The 16,637-nt window shown below is 40.7% G+C and overlaps 1 protein-coding gene across 4 annotated transcripts in view; it reads left to right on the top strand.

Moving 5' to 3' along the window:
- Positions 1 to 14,929, top strand: part of NFE2L3 (NFE2 like bZIP transcription factor 3) — a 28,547-nt gene extending 13,618 nt beyond the window's left edge. The window contains exons 2-4 of one of the 4 annotated variants that reach the window (XM_019726128.3): positions 6,501 to 6,665; positions 11,654 to 11,737; positions 12,689 to 14,929. In XM_019726128.3, the coding sequence (XP_019581687.3) occupies positions 6,501 to 6,665; positions 11,654 to 11,737; positions 12,689 to 13,939 (1,500 nt within the window). In that variant the 3' untranslated portion in view covers positions 13,940 to 14,929. The remainder of the gene's footprint in view (positions 1 to 6,500; positions 6,666 to 11,653; positions 11,738 to 12,688) is intronic. The other 3 variants (XM_019726130.3, XM_019726129.3, XM_019726131.3) reach the window with 3 other exon arrangements.
- The last annotated feature ends 1,708 nt before the right edge of the window (positions 14,930 to 16,637 follow it).

The raw sequence follows: 16,637 nt of genomic DNA, 5'->3' as shown, positions 1-16,637 counted from the left end.
ATCTAGGCGTCATTGTTAATTCTTCCCTTTCTTTAATCTCCCATTTCTAGTGCATCCACAAGCCCTTTTCCTTTCCCACAATATATCAGGGATTCTTCCAGTTCTCTGTCGGTTACCAGCACCTTTTCCCAGACAGTCATCTACTCTCACTTAGATGATTGCAATGGACTTGTAACTGGTCTTGCCACTTCCGCTCTTGCACTGCTGCAGAGACTGACTGGATGGGAGGGGGTGAGTAAAAATGATCTGATGCTACTACTGACCAATGAAAAAAGGACTAACACCCCAGCAGAAAAAGGGGCAAAGTCCTCAGACAATTCACAGAAAAGGAAAGAAATGCTTTTGAAGTTGTGAAAGATGTTCAGCCTCACTCTAATAAGAGAAATATAAATTAAAACTACCATGAGAAACCAGTTTTCATCTATAAATTGTTGACTGAAAAATAGTATCGACTAGGTGTTTCATCCCCAAAAAGGGTTTATTTGGGACAAAGAAAGGATTGCAACCCAGTGCTTGCAGACACGGGCACACTCCGGCCTGCTTGCCAAGGTGGAGGGAAAAGGAAATTAAGGGAAGGGTAAGTTAGAACTAGCGCTTTATTATAAACAGAGTTATTCCTGTGGGATTCTCACGCGTAGAGTTCTAGCCATTAGTAGAGCTTGAGAACTTCCGTGAGCCCTAACTCCTCCCATAGACCCTCCCCGCTGGTTCTGGTTGCTTAAAGTTCCAGTTAGTTTTTACCGAAATTGACCCTTTTAGCCATTGTTGGTAGGAATTTAAATCATAAACATCTTTGAAGGGCTACTGGGTAGAATCCATTAAAAAAAAAAAAATGCACACATCTGTTGACCCAGCATAAATCCTAGGAATTTGTCCTACTTCCACATGTGTGCAAAGAAGTATATATGAGAATGTTTTAAATGTTTTAAGAAAAGATTGGAAATAACTAAACATACATCAGTAAGAAGCTAATTACATTCTGGGAACAGGCGGGTGAGTAGTTTGGACACTATGTTTTTTTCACACAGCTCTTTCTTTAGATCTCAGCGGAAATGTCACCTCCCCTGAGAGGCCTTCCCTAAACACTCTTTTTAAAATAGGTCCCCTCTTTCTCCATTCACTTGCTGTAAAACTTGCAGTTACAATGGTACCTCGGTTTTCGAACTGAAATGTTCGAAAACAGCCGAGGGCTAGGCCTCAGGATCTTGCACTCAGCGGTCGCTATGTGACAGGTTCGACTTCTGAGTCATGTTCGAAAACCGAAGCATTTATTTCCGGCTTTACGGCGTTCATAAACCAAAATGTTCGTCAGCGGAGACGTTCAAAAACCGAGGTACTACTGTATTTTGTCAGTTCACTTGTATTTTTGGTTCCCTTTAGTTTTAGAATGTGAGCTCTGAAGGGGCAGTCTAAACGTATTTTTTTCACTATTGTGTCCCCAGCATCTAGTGTGGTATTTGGTACTCAAAGGATAGGTGCATTTTTTATTTGATGGATTATACCCAGTAGCCCTTCAGAGATGTTTGTGGTGATTTAAATTCCTACCAACTCAAAGCATTCCCATTAAATGTCATGAGAAAGATAAGACTGTTAGGTGGGATGATTTGATTTAAATATATATTTGGTCTTCCTCCTCCTTTCAGGCCCAGAGCTCTTCCAACCCTTGGACTCTCCTAAAAGTTAAGAGCAATGAGAGCGTCTTTTGTTATAGTATTTGGTCTTTTGTCCTCAGTTTCTGAATTAGAAACTGAGCCCTAGAGGTAAAAGGAGTGTCTTGTTATTCGTGACCAGCCCCTTTCAGCCACACCTGATTTACGTTAATGAGATGACTTTTGGAAAGCCCCTGAGGATGGGTGCGGGTTGCCATGGGAACCAACTATGATTAGGAGGTTGGAACTTCCAGCCCCCGACCTCTGAGGAAGTGAGAGCAACTGGAGATGGAGTTCAATCACCAAGGCCAATGGTTTAACCAACCGTGCCCTTGTAATGACAGGCGTGGCTACCTATGGAAAAGGCCAGGGGTGGAGAGCTTCCGGGTTAGGGAATACGTCTGTGGAGGTGCTGGAAGAGTGACGCCCTGGAGAGGGCACAGCTCTCTGTCTTTCCCACATACCTTGCACCTGGCTGTTCCTGCGTTGTGAGGAACAGTTTCTTCCCTTCTAGGTTCTTTGGTCTGGTAATTAAATTCCTATAAGACAGATTAACAGGAGAGAAAGTTTAGTAACATATATGCCTCCTGTATACATGGGAGAGTCTCAGGAAAACGGAGCATACAACTCCCTCGGAAATGGCCGAAGTCATCAGCTTAAATACCATCCTCAACTGAAGACAGATGACGGGGAGGTTACCAGGAAAAGCACAGTGAATGAAGGTGAGGTGGTGGTTCATATTTAAGTCTTAGCCCTCTCCATGGATTAGTTTCTGGAGATTGAGTCACCCCCTCTTCCTGGAATGCCCGTACAGATGGAGATTTCCCTTATACATGTAAATGCCTCTGAACAAAAAAGGGTAACTTCTAATGTTGTTTCCCGAGCGCCTCTCAAGTCCGTTGTTTCTTAAAAGTAACTTGCCTAAAATCATCCTTACACCAAAAAGACATTTTGAGGTGGCCAATTCTGCTTTCCTGGTGTCGCAGAATTGCGTGGTGTGTGGAAAACCGACACATCTGGTGTCAAAAGTGAGGTTGTGTCGTACAGTATTGAGAGTCGAGACACTGCTTTCCTTTACATCGGGTATCAGCACCATTCTTGTTGAACATTATGCCAGCTGCATAACCAAAACAATTACACAAGAAAAGTAATTTAAATGTTGGGAAGAAAGGTGAAAATAATTATTAAAGCAATTGATAAGACTATACACTTTGGCAGGGGGTGTAAATTAACTGACATTTTAATGGAAGAATAGTTCTGGGGCAACCCTTTGCAATTGCCTTGGCCAAAGTGATTTTGCTATGTAGGGATTTTTAGGATAACTTTTTAATTAAAGAAAAAAACTTAAAGAATGGTATATAGGTCCTTTACTCAGATTTACCAATTGTTAACATTTTGCCCCATTTGACTTACTGTTTTTCTAATTATATCTTTCTCTGTATATACATACAGCATATAATTCTTTTTGTTCTGAAACATTTAAGAGTGAATCGAAGCCATTGGGTCCCTGACTACCAAGATACTTCCATGTATATTTCCTAAGAACAATGATTTTCTCTATTTTCTCAATGATCAAAATTAGGAAATTTAGTATGACTCTAAGACTATTATTTAATCTGTTGATATTCCAATTTTCTCTGTTGCTCCAGTAGTGTATAACTATTAATAAATCTTTTTCTCCTAGGTCAGTCAGCATCTAACCCAGGGTCACCCATTGCATTTAGCTGTCAAGTATCTTAGTCACCTTTAACCTGGAAATTTTTCTTCTGTCTTGGTATATCTTGACCTTTAAATTTTGGGAGATTATTAGTCAGTTACTTTGTAAAATGTCCCCAATTTTTACATGTCTGATGTTTCATCATGATTACATTAAGATGATGAATTTTTGGCAAGAATACACCAGAAGTGGTAATGTGTTCTCCGTATCATATCAGGAGGCACATGATGTTTGTTGGTTTAGCTCCATATTGTGGTGATAGATTTGACCATGTGGTTTATTTAGATGATGTTTGTCAGGTTTCTCCTTTATCTGTGGAGTGATGCTTTGAGACTAAATATCTTGTTTCTCATCAAATTTGTACTCCCTAGTTTTAGCATCCATTGATGGTTGTCTAACTCCATCATCCTTCTATATTTATTAATTGCATTCCACTATAAGGAAGAGATTTCCCTTTTTCCTAATTTACTTGTTTGTTTATATTCCAATGGATTAATTGATTCTTTTAAACTCATTTAATGAGTTATATATGATCCATTATTATATGATAGGCCTTTTAACCTAATTTTTTATTCTTGCAATGTGAGTTGTGGTCACACAGAATTTCTCTACCTTCAGTTCTTCTCTCTCCAAGCTTTTAGGCAGGCCATCCTACATACTAATGTTACCAAACTCTCACACACTCGAAAATAAAGTTTTCTCCACAAAAACGTCTTCCCAGACTTAAGTTGACTTGATCAGTTTCCTTATGGGCTTCATCTAGTCCTGTATTAGTTCCCTCTGTTACTGTTTATTAATGTTTGCAAGTTCATGTGTGTGACCACATTTGTTATATTAACTCACACGTTACAGATTAACTAAGGGTACCTTGCTTCATGGTTCCCAAATACATTGTGTGATGTAGAGATTAGACACTCCTATGCCCCCCAACAGCAAAATTGTAAACAAAACCAACTGCCTCAGGAATGCAGAATTTTGCATTTTACTATGTTCAGGCTTAACAAAAGAAACCTTGCCTTGGCAAAAGATAGAGGATAAAAGAGTGATGACCGTCTCCTCCCTTCCCCAAATGTAAATTCGAGTCAGCATTGTAATTGCAGGAAAGCAAGACTGGCATCTCACCCATCAAAGTCGGATCCCTACCAGGCTCTTACTACGTTGTGTCTAGGAGTTTGTCTCTTCATCAAATACCTATTAAGGGTCTAGTGTGTGTCATAGAGCAGGAACGAGGCCGGTGGCGTCCCTGCCCTCAAGGCTGGCATTCTAGTGGGACAGATAGACACCAAACAAATATGGTAACATACCAGCTGGTGCTAAATGAATGCTATGGGAAAAGTGAAGCAAGATAAGAGTTACATATTGATGGGAGCACTGCTTTTTTGTAGAGTATGCTTAGAAGGAAAAGTGAGCTGGTAATATTTGAATAGGGACCTAAAGGGGAAGCCATGGGGCGGAGGGGGAAGCCAGCAGAGCTAGAGCCCTACAGGCCATCGCCATGTGCAGGGATAGTAAATAAAGATGAAGTATCAACAAAGTAGTTGGTGAGGTAGGAGATTAAAGAGAGAAGGTACTTGGACGCGGTGAAGAGCCTGTTTCCAGGAGGGAGTAACTAAGTGAAGGTTGCCGATGGGCCAGGTAAGCTGAGGATGGCGAACTAGCTGACTCGGAGCTCTGATGAGCTGATTCAATGGAGAGGTGGGGGCGCCGCCGTCCTTGGAATAGATTCCAGAGAGAACGCGCGGAGTCCGGTCTTGCTTCTAGGATTTTGCTCTAAAAGGGAGCAGAAAGACAGGATGGGATCTAAAGAGTAATGTAAGACCAAGGGGTAGGGGGCTTTAATGATGGGAGGTGGTGTTGTATGTCAATAGGCAGATGGGACTTATCCAATAGACAGGAAACAATTGTGGGGGCAGAAAAGAGGGCAGAGGAGCGGGAGGATGTTCCTGATCCCAGGAGCTCCTTGCAAACAGGTGTGCAAACACCCACGCCAAGGCACAGGTTGATTGAGGGAGAGATGGGAACGAGGCGGACGTCCAGTGTCCAGAGCGGGCTGAGTGTGTCATGGAGTTAGGGACAGTGAACAGAGAAGCAAATAAAAACCAAGTGGACCACCAGCACACTCGCTTCTCCTTTCTGCTCTTGCTTTGATTTCTCTCCTTGCTCCGGGCATCTGGATTTCCATTTCTTTGACTTTCACACATTCGTTTTTTTAAGATAATTATTTCTGTGGTTGGGGCGGGCAGTGGTGATGTCCTTTGTGGTAGTTCAGTGTGCTACGTTGTTGGAAAAGAGAAATTAAAAATAAATCCTTTAAATGATTTTGGGAAGCCTTGGTGGTATGTTAGAGGGGAAGAACTATACAGAGAGCTTTTAATATCATAATTGGAAGTATGCTAAACGGTAACTGTTTGACTGTTTAGATAGAAGAACTCGCTAGCCTTTTAGTATTTACGTCTCCCCGGTTAAAGTAAATTAAAAGGTGGAATAACTCATCTGGGTAAATAAGCATAGTTGATAATATCTATGGAGATGTTAGTTTAAGCTTTGTTACCTTTATTTTCTCAAAAGAAAAATACATTCCCTTTTTCCTGATTGTAAAAGAAATACCTGTTTGTTGCAAAATATTCAAACAGTATAGCAATGTATAGAGCGAACTCTTTCTAACCACTGTGCCCCAACCCATCCCACTTTGCAGACAGACCCACAATACCTTCTAGTAAAACTTTGCAGATTTTTCTATGTATATTTGATCAGTGTTTGCCTCTAACATAGCTGTTTGATCTATTTTCAACAGAAAACCGAATAAAAACTGCCTGCTGGCGACAAGGCTTTCCAAATCTAATAAAATTTGCAAATATGTTAAAGTCAGGCGCTTGCTAGTCACACATAATTTACATTACGCAGATTAGAAGAGGCTGTCTCACTGTGAGATCTTAAGGACAGACTTCAAAACTGAGCTTTGTTTCAGAATTACGTGTTTCTTTGATACTGAAATAATGAAATGCCAGTCTTAGCTTTTGACTTGTGGTTTTTCATGATCACTGAGCAGTAAGTATAATGCAGTTGTAAAGATTGTTTGACCTATTTGATGAAATATGGATTTCTACTTAGCCCATTTTGGGGTACTTTTATAGGAGAATGAGGTACTAAGAGCTATGGGTCACAGTTCCCAGCATGAGGAAAATGAGCAAAGAGTGTCAGCCCCGAAGGAAAAATCACTACAGAAGAACGAAGTTGAAAATAAAATAGCAGATAAACCTGAGTGGGAGGCAGAAAAGACCACTGAATCTAGAAATGAGGTAAGCATGTGAGACTATCCCAGCCTTACCATTTGGGTTTTAAAGTAGATTTTATAAGGCTTTGATAATTTGTGTTGAGAATGAACCGTGTATGTAGGTGTGAGTTACTGTGAGCAAATCTGATGTCTGAAAATACGTATTTTTTTAATTATGGGAGTGGTTATTTGATTTACAAAGGAATCAGCCCATAGAATTATCTTTGGTTAAACTCAAGATTCTGTGTGTGTGTGTGTGTGTGTGTGTGTTGTAACCTACCCCCCTCCAGGAACTTGCTAGCAGCAGGTTTTATTAGTTGTTTGCCATGGCAAGGGATAAAAAGATGGCTGGCATCCAGAATCCAGGAATCCTCACCAGCCACCGGCTGAGGCAAGGCAGCCAGGCTGGCCAGGTCTGGGACAGCAAACCAGAGGACACTGCAAGCACATCAAGGGGCACCCTTGCAGGACTTGTCCTGATGGGACTCTGAACCATGACTCACCCCAGGTGGAGTTTTGGGGTTGTGTCTTGAGCACCCTTGGAGGATGGAGAGGGTACGTGACTTAGCCCTTCTCAGCCAGTCCATCCTCACTGCCGCCTTGACCGTGGAACATCATGTCGAACATTACATGATTAACAGTAAAATCAAAAAACAGCTTTGCTCTTTTTGCTCACCTACCATTACCACCCCTCCAGCCTCTTCTGTCCTGTCCTAGGCGACTTAGTTCTTCCCTACACCTTGGGTGAGATCCAGGGGTCACCATGACTTGCAGATAATTGGATCAAAATCTCTCTGGTCATTTCAGCGCACCTGATCAATATAATCCAGTGAGTCTCAAAAACTCTGAACTGAAATTCAGCTTCTTCGTTGCCCGTCTCATCGGCTGCAGCCTCACAGCCTCGCCTGTGTGTGGCCTGTTTGTGTTTCCCCGGTTCCGCTCTTGCTCACTGGGCTGTCTTCTCGGGTGTGGTGGGGTAGTGAGGGCTCAGGAAAGGTGTTGCTTGACTGGCATCATCCTGACACTGGTTTCTCTTCACCATAGGCTAGATTTACCAGGTTTTGTTGGATGGGCACTTTCATTCCATAGGTTCCTTTGAGACCCCTCCCCCACAGCTGCCCTTCTGTTGCCGAGGACAACTGCATGGTGTCCACCTCCAGATGACCTTTCGGAGTCCTTCCAACGTTTTCAGTGGCATTCACCTCTCTCCAGGTGGCCCTCTCAACCACATGCTGCTCCCCGGCAGCTGGTGCAGTCACCTCCCTTGCTTGTTTCTCAGGCATGCTCTGAGCACGCGTGTACTGTGTTCCCCAAACTGCAGGGAACACAGGACGTTTCTATGTGGTCTCCTGGAGTCCCTTTTTGCTTGTCTTCAGGTGAGAGGGCAGAGAAGCTCACCCCAGGGAACCTTCCCATTTTCACTCCCTAATCTCTTAGGCTTCATACAACCCTTTTTAGAACCTTCAATTGAGGGAGGGTCCCACTGCAGCCTTCCCTGCATTTCTTTGAAATGCAGGCCTTCTATTTCCTCCCAGTTCAGATACCCTTGGTGTGGTTTTACACACACACCCCCACACAGCATTATTGTCACATCAATGCCAGTGAACTTTAACAAAACACTGAACAGTTCCTTATAAGGAGACATTTCAGCCCCCTTTCCTGAGTGCCTCACGGTCTTTTTCGAGGGATATTTGTCACAGGCTGTCACTTCATTGTACATAGATACATGCTGTTGGTTCATTTTTCTCCTGAGTATGCCATTGCCTTTACTTACTACCTTGCTGGGCTTCCCAGAAAAGCCAGAACTGTGCTTTCTACTTCTTTGAATTACCTGAAGTAACTCACTGCTAGGTAGGTGCATAGCCGGCCTTCCCTAAGTCCTAAAGAAGAGACACAGGAAGTGGGGAGCTTCCTTAGAGAATTTAAAATATAATTTGAATTGCAGCAAATACCAACTTGGATAAAACTGTCCAGTAACACATTAACCACTCAAAGCAAGGCATCTGTGCCTTACTCCTGAGTAAGTAGCAGGCTCGCCTCCTCAGTTTGTACCTCCGCGCTCCTGGCCTGTATGTCTTGGGGCGTTAGCATTTACACCACACCTTTTGTACTGTGACTCACACATTTCTCTTAGGAGCTCCTGACAATACCTGGGTCTCTTTTACTGAGATGTTACTTACTAGGTGCTCTTAGTTTGTTGAAATAAAACGGTCTGATCAAGTAAATCACTGGCATTTATTTCCATTCTTTCAGGTGACAACCCTGGGTGGTAACTAGGACTGACTGACGTAATTTGCTACTTCACAGTGACTTCTTTCTAGCCCCATTGCAGGTCCAGACTTAGCTGGCTATTAAATGAGAAGTAGGTTAACTGGTCTGAAGAGATTTTCTTCTCAGTAAAGACAAGTTGTTAATGTTTCATCTTTTAAAAGATACGTCTTATAAAGTTAAATGTGTGTCCTCCATATTCTCTGAATACTCCTGATCTCAGTCAAAACGCAATGGATTCTTCACCGAAACTAGAATTGTGTATTGGTATTTCATGTTAAGAGTCCGACTTAAGAAAAAAACATGGACCATTTCCTCACCATCTAAATTGAACTTACAGTAAGAATGCATTGGTTCATTTTTGTGCAAGATCTGTACCCAGCTGAACAGAAAAAAAAATTAAGCAATTAGATTTAGAAATAAATTCACCAAGGTCTATGAAACCAAGTATCTTAAAGATTGTTCTGTATAATTTCTTAACTGTGAGAGACATTGAGAAGTCAGTTGCATAGTGACTGCGCATAGAACGCTGTTCAGGTGAGGCCTCAAACAGGAGGCACGTGTCAATGAGGTTCTGATGTAAGGAAGGTGAACAGCGGTGAGGGCAGTAAGGCAAACATCAAGGCCCACGGGGGCTCCCAGGGACTGAATACCATCAGGACCGAAGGTGCGAAGGTGCGGCACCTGGGGAGAAGCCAGGCTGTGAGAGCTGAAACTGACCTGCCTGGAAGGCACTCGCTCCTGCCCCTCCCACCTCTGGCCTCTGTGTCATGTGCCCCCAGCCAGAGGGCTGGGGGGTCGGGCTTAGACCTCAGCCCCTCGTCTCCAGGGGCACTGGAGAGGGAACAGGCCAAAAGGTTTCGTGGAAACAGTTCTGACTAGCCTGAAGGGGTTACAGTCCATAATTCATTTTAAGCAGAGTAATCCTCATACTGTCACTTCTATATTCTAAACATAAGGCTTTATTTTCTGCAAAGATCGTTCTTTACCTATAATTAAGGATTGTTTTTGCAGGAATCCAGGTTTGTGCTGATGTTATCCACAGTCACACACTTGTGGCCATGAGCAATTTGTGATCAGTGGTTGGCCAGGACTAACTAATCAGTCAAGTTTTGGGTCATTAACAGAATAGAATACTTCAGAAATTTCTTCAGAAATTACGAATCATCTTAAGTAACAATCCAACTGGCGAAGAAGTCTGCTATCCACTAAGAATGCGTAATTTGCCAATTAAAAGAGCATGGAATCCTATCCACCAACTTAGCTTACAGTCGTATAGCATCCATAGAAATAGACTCAGAAAGCCTCATATTCCTTGTATTACGATATCTTGAAAAAATGGCTTCACAGAACCGAAGGTATTTTGATGGAAAAGCAAACCAAGTATTTGTACACGACACCTCAGTCCAGCTGGTAACCCATCTTCAAAAAAGAAAACCCTGAAAAAAGTTAGGGGTGGGCCTGACGCACAGCACAAGTCAGGAATGTGCACTTGCTAACAAGTAAAGATAACCCCCGTGACATGACACCAAAAACAGTAATCCTGGATCAAACATAATGGATAGTATGTTTCAGTGCATAGCAGAACACAAAAGAAAGGGAATCTGCACATAAACAAGAACTCAAATCCACAATGAGGCACCAAAGCTGAAGAGCCCCAAGGAGCAATTGGGTCCAGATGTCGTGATGGAGACTGGGGTTGAATGGATAGGAAACGAGGTCTCAAGCCCAAACCTGGGCACCTGAGCTCCCTGTTTAACGGCTCTTCGGTTCAGGAAATGGGAACTAGGACAGTTCTAGCCACCAGACTGGAGACAAAGCAAGGAAGCTAGCTGTCTATCCTTTAGGAAACAGAACCCTAAATGGGCCCCCAAGCCAGACATAAACTGAATCCACACTACCATTACCATAAGGAGTCCTGAGCCAAGAAAGCAGTTTAGAAAATGATACAAAAAATTGGTCCTTGCAGAGAAAAACACAAAATTATCTTAGTTGGTAACTCTTGATATGTGGGATTCCTACACTGATAGCTTTCAACAAAGGTAATTTCACCTTTAAATATAGATGAAACATTGATTGACTGAGAAAATTTAAATTATTTCTAATAGTCCCAGGAGAGACTAGAAAGTATGAAGTGGTATTCAAAAGATTTGTGTCAAACTTATTTCCAAAATTAGAATGATCTTGTGACGCAGATGAAAGGAACACAGATTCCCAACCTGACTAAATACAAAGTCCCAAATATATCAAAGTGAAATGGTAAGACAACCAAGAGTAAGAAAAAAATCTTTTAAAATTACTTGAGGAAAAAAAGATTGGCTATAAAACAAGACTGCAAACACATCAACAGTAATAAATGCCATATGACAAAAGTACTGAGGGGAAAGGAAACATTTAACCTGATCATCTTACCAGATAAACTATCATTTAAACGTAAAGGCAAAATAATTCTAGGCTATTAAAAACTAAGAGTTTACTACTTGAATTATCAAAGGAGTTATTTCAAGAAAGGGACTAATCCCTAAGGCAGATGAAGCGCAATGAGTAAAAAAGTTGGTAACACATTTCGGTAAATCTAAATATGATTTAACTGTAAAATTATATAATTTTGTATGAAGTTTGGGGGGTTGACTGTGGAGGGACAAAATAAGGTGGAACTAACAATACTAGCCAAAAATCATATGAAGAGCAGGATGGAAGTAAGATCTAGGCAACCACTTCAGTGTTAAATTATTTTTCTTTAAGAGACATCTAAATGGGACCGACACATCTTTCTCTCTGGAAGACGTTTTTCAGCTGCTTTCATCACAGCCTGAAAATTCACTAGAGGTAATTGGAACCTTGGCTTCTATTCTTGCAGGAAAACATCTGCACTGACCTCTGTAAATAATCTACCTAGATGACATACCATGTTTTCCCCCAAATAAAACCTAACTGGAGAATAAGACATAGCATGACTTTTCAGGATGCTCATAAGCCCTAATGCATCTTTTGGAGCAAAAAATTAATATAAGACCCATTCTTATTTTCGGGTAGGGCTTATATTACAAGCATCCTGAAAAATCATGCTACGGCTTATTCTCTGGTTAGGTCTTATTTTCGGGGAAACACGGTATTTAAATAATTAACATCTACATTATTTAAGTACACACTTAGGATTACTCTCTACAGATACACTTCAACTTTCAAGAATTAAGCAAATGTGTACAGTTCCTCCCAGTAATAACCACAAAGGTATAATCTATGTAATCATAGACTCTAAATCGCAGTAAACATTTGACAAACTAGGGCATAACTTTCTGGTATAATTTGTGTTTTCATCCTATTTGGTCTGATTTACTTTAGAAGACCCCCTACCCCAACATTACTTCACTATACTGTTTCCCCGAAAGTAAGACCTTGAGGGAAAACAAGCCCTAGTATTTTTCAGGATTACATCCCCTGAACGTAAGTCCTAATGTGTCTTTTGGAGCAAAAATTAATATAAGACCCAGTCTTATTTTCTGGGAAACACGGTAGTAAACTACAGTAAAACATTAGAATGATTAACAAGACCAGCTTTTTACTAAATCAAGTTTTCTGAATTACCTATTAGAAGAACGAATCTTCAAGTATAGCATACTCTGACTTGGGCTTACCGCATATTGTGTTGCCTGTATTATTTAACTGAGGAAGGCTATTCATAGCTAACTTCTATCACTGTTTAAAAGAATTCACAAAAGAAAATGCTGTACTAGGTGTTAGAATTGATCAAAGTGTTTTTTCCCCTTCCTTTTTCAGGGCATCTCACTGGGAGATCTTCCTTTTCCAGGAAGTATCCATGATGGCGTGAATTCTTCAGTACATTATAATGTAAATTTCAGCCAGGCTATCAGTCACGATGTGAATCTCCATGAGGCCATGTTGCTGTGTCCTGACAGTACATTTAGAAGAGATTCAGTAGCAAGGACTTTGCAGCCCCAAGAACCGTTTCTGCAGTTCAGTTCTCATACCATCAATCCTGAACAGACCCTTCCTGGAACTAATCTGACAGGATTTCTTCCACTTCCTGACCATCAGATGAGGAATCTAACAAGCGAAGACCTGTATGACCTTGATATAAACATATTTGACGAGATAAACTTAATGTCTTTGGCTACAGAAGGTTTTGAGCCAATGGAGGTTTCTCGCCTTTTTGAAGAACCAGATTCTGATTCTGGACTTTCCTTGAATTCAAGCCATGAGAGCAGCTCTGTCACCAAGTCTAATTCTGTGTGTGCAGGTGCTATAGGTTCCAGTAGTCATCTTGAATCGCTTTCCCACCATGTCTTAGAAGGCGCTGTAGGAGGCTACTGCCCAGAGACCAGTATACTTTGTCATGTGGACCACAGGAGTGCTTCTGGTTTCCATGGCGACCTTGCATTTCAACACATACTCCATAACCACACTTACCACTTACAACCAAGTACACCAGAATCCACTCCTGAGTCTTTTTCATGGCCTGGGAAATCACAAAAAGTAAAAAGTAGGTACCAGAATGACACAGACAGAAACTTAAGCCGTGATGAACGCCGTGCTAAAGCTCTGCACATCCCTTTTTCTGTAGATGAAATTGTCTGCATGCCTGTTGATTCTTTCAACAGTATGCTAAGCAGGTACTACCTAACAGATTTACAGGTGTCACTCATCCGTGACATCCGACGAAGAGGGAAAAATAAAGTTGCTGCTCAGAACTGTCGTAAGCGCAAACTGGACATCATTTTGAATCTAGAAGATGATGTATGTAACTTGCAAGCAAAGAAGGAAACCCTCAAGAGAGAGCGAGCCCAGTGTAACAAAGCTATTAACATAATGAAACAGAAATTGCATGACCTTTATCATGATATTTTTAGTAGGTTAAGAGATGAGGAAGGTAGACCAGTCAATCCAAACCAATATGCTCTTCAGTGCAGCCATGATGGAAGTGTTTGGGTTGTACCTAAGGAACTGGTGACCTCAGGCCACAAAAAGGAAAACCAAAAGGGAAAGAGAAAAACTGAGAGAAGAAATTGAAGACGACCCATTAGGGTGTATAAAGTGATGCTCAGAAGATATGATCACAAACCAATGCAATTTCGTAGTTCAGGTGTTACCAAATAACTGCAATATCAGCCTTGTGGGAAATCTGGGGAAAGCCACTTTTCATGAAGTTCTACATTATATACACAATTCATAAATTATGTAGTGACACGAAAACTTGGTATGGTAACTTCAAAGAGCAAACAATTATTTTAAAATGTATTTCAGTTGACTTTAAACGCAAATAGCTTTAACACTCATTTAGCACTGAAGTATATATTGAGCTTTTCAAAAGCTATTTTAATTTTTATGACTAAATTATACCTTTTTCTGTGAAAATAAATTTTGTATTCAATTTATAAAAATTCTAAGCTAATTTACCTTGGATGTTTTTCCTCCAAAATACCCATTCAGGAATACAGGTTATCTAGCAAATAGGGCAGCATGTTAGACCCAAGCCAAATTGAACTTAATGTGTTAAAGTGATACAGGGGCTAAGAGAGAATATTGGGGCTAAAATACTACATAAACTATAAATGGCCAAGCTCTAAAAAAATAATGTATTTGGCTTTAATGGCTGAGGACAGCATCAGGTTTTAGAGACAGGACAGAGCTAGCCTGTGTAGTAACTAAGTAGAACTCCCTGGCAGGTAAAGCCAGCCTGTATTGTCTCACAAAATGTCACATGGCTTAATGTAACATTACAAGCCATACAAAAACAAACCAACAGCAAGGGAAGTGCCAGTAGATAAGTATAGACTCTACAACCAAAGAACTGGAAATACTGAAACTCTAATGAACTAAAAAATAGTTCTAGAAGTATTGAAATGAAAATGTTAACATTAATATATTAACTTCAAAACAAGGAAAATCAAGATTGTCAGACATTTCTACACTAGAATCATTTATTTGCCTAACAATGTAGAAATCAGAAATGCAGTGTATTGAGTGGATTTTTATAATAAACTTGCCATTTTAAATTGAGCCTACGCATTTCTTTCAAGCCCTAGATTTTGCCACCAAATGCTTCTAGATACAATCAAATCACTCTTCTGACCAGTTTTGTACTATGATCACTTATGATAGGCTTTTACAAGAGCATACATACCCCATATGCCTTCACCTTTGGTGGATTACAGCTTCACGGCACATTACCACAAATTATTTCAAGTCTACCATGTGAAAACTACAGCACAACTTAAACTTGGTTTCAAAACTGCTGGAAGCCTTACTCAGCTATTCAGTGCCTACTTGTCAATTTCCCCAAAACCACAATGAAATAGATGAACATCAAATTGTCAAGAAAATGAAGGTCATGTATGAAAGTTTAACGTTTGAGTTTGAAAGGTTTGGTGTGCTGTAACCAAGTTGGTCGCTAAATCAAACCTCTAGTTTCCTGACACCTGCACACAATCACAATGGATTCAGGACGGGCAGACTGAAGCTGCTTCCTCTCCCATCATTGATAATCCAGTTTGGCACTGGAAACCTTCAAGTACTTTAGACCGACTCCCTATTTAAGAAACTGGTCCACAAAGGTTGACTGAACTGTTTTGCTAGTTCAGTTACCTTAAAAACACGCAATTATCCTGGAATTGAGGAACAGACGGGGGTGTTATGAGAAGAGTAATCTATTCAGTTTGGTTCCTAACCAAACTCTAATTGAAGCTGAACTGAAGAACAATTCTGTCAAACCAAAGTTCTGGGCAAGTAACCACAATACCCCAAAACGTGTTCCCAAATATTTGCTATGGTTAAAAAAAAAACACCTCAAGGTGACTATCAAGAACTGTTAAAATCAGTTTCCTTGTATACATCTTGTAGTTAGTCCTTGGCCTCCTTGAAGTCTTTTCTGGGACGCCATTTTTCTTTTCTGAACTTAGTGGACTGGCTCCATACCTGAATCCCATTTTTTATTTGTTCCCTACAACATAACTATTACCTCCCCTACAGAAAATTTGTTCCTGAAATCATTCCTCCAGTATCAAATGTGTTGAAAAATTAAGTGAAATCTGAATAGCCAGATGCTATCTCCGTTGTCCTTTTTTCCACTGATCTTCAGAATTATCAGCCTATATTAGGTGCCTTTATTTATAAATGGCTGGATTAGCCTCGCACAGCCCCCCCCACCCCCATATTCCAATGGAATTTGCTTTTCTTGGCTAATCCAATCAACCGTACTCATTCAACTACATTTCACGAAAAACCTGTTACAGCTAAGCTTTAGTTGCAGTACTAGTGGTATGGCATTCAATTTTTAAGGGGTTTGTCAACCATCTGGGCACATGATAAATCAATGATCTTTAAGGCACGCAACAAAATTAAGAACATATTTTAGGCTATTAAAAGATAAAGCTTTTTTCCACCTCCTGCGAAGAGATACCCACTTTTGAACTATTAGGAACTAACATCCTTTTAAAGAATCCCTGAATTACTGGATTTGCTCAGTAATTTAAGTATTTCATACAAGTAGCAATTGTTAAATCACTTTTACAGGCCAACCACCTTAACTTGTATTCCTACACCAAACAGGGTTTGAAATATTTTCATAAGCCAACACTCCCAAGTGGCAGCCGGCCAAATGCTTGCCTCTTGGTAATTATGAGATTAAAACCCTCTGTGTGACCATCAAAATATGCAAGTTCCAAAACACTGGTCATATTTTGACGATTCTCTCTTGGATAGATCACTA

The sequence above is a fragment of the Rhinolophus sinicus genome, chromosome 4 (assembly GCF_057876585.1).
Source record: "Rhinolophus sinicus isolate RSI-liver-muscle chromosome 4, RSI-T2T, whole genome shotgun sequence".
In the NCBI taxonomy this organism is placed as follows: Eukaryota; Metazoa; Chordata; class Mammalia; order Chiroptera; family Rhinolophidae; genus Rhinolophus; species Rhinolophus sinicus.
The sequence above is the reverse complement of the archived record's forward strand: the minus strand, read 5'-3'. Positions and strand labels throughout refer to the sequence as shown.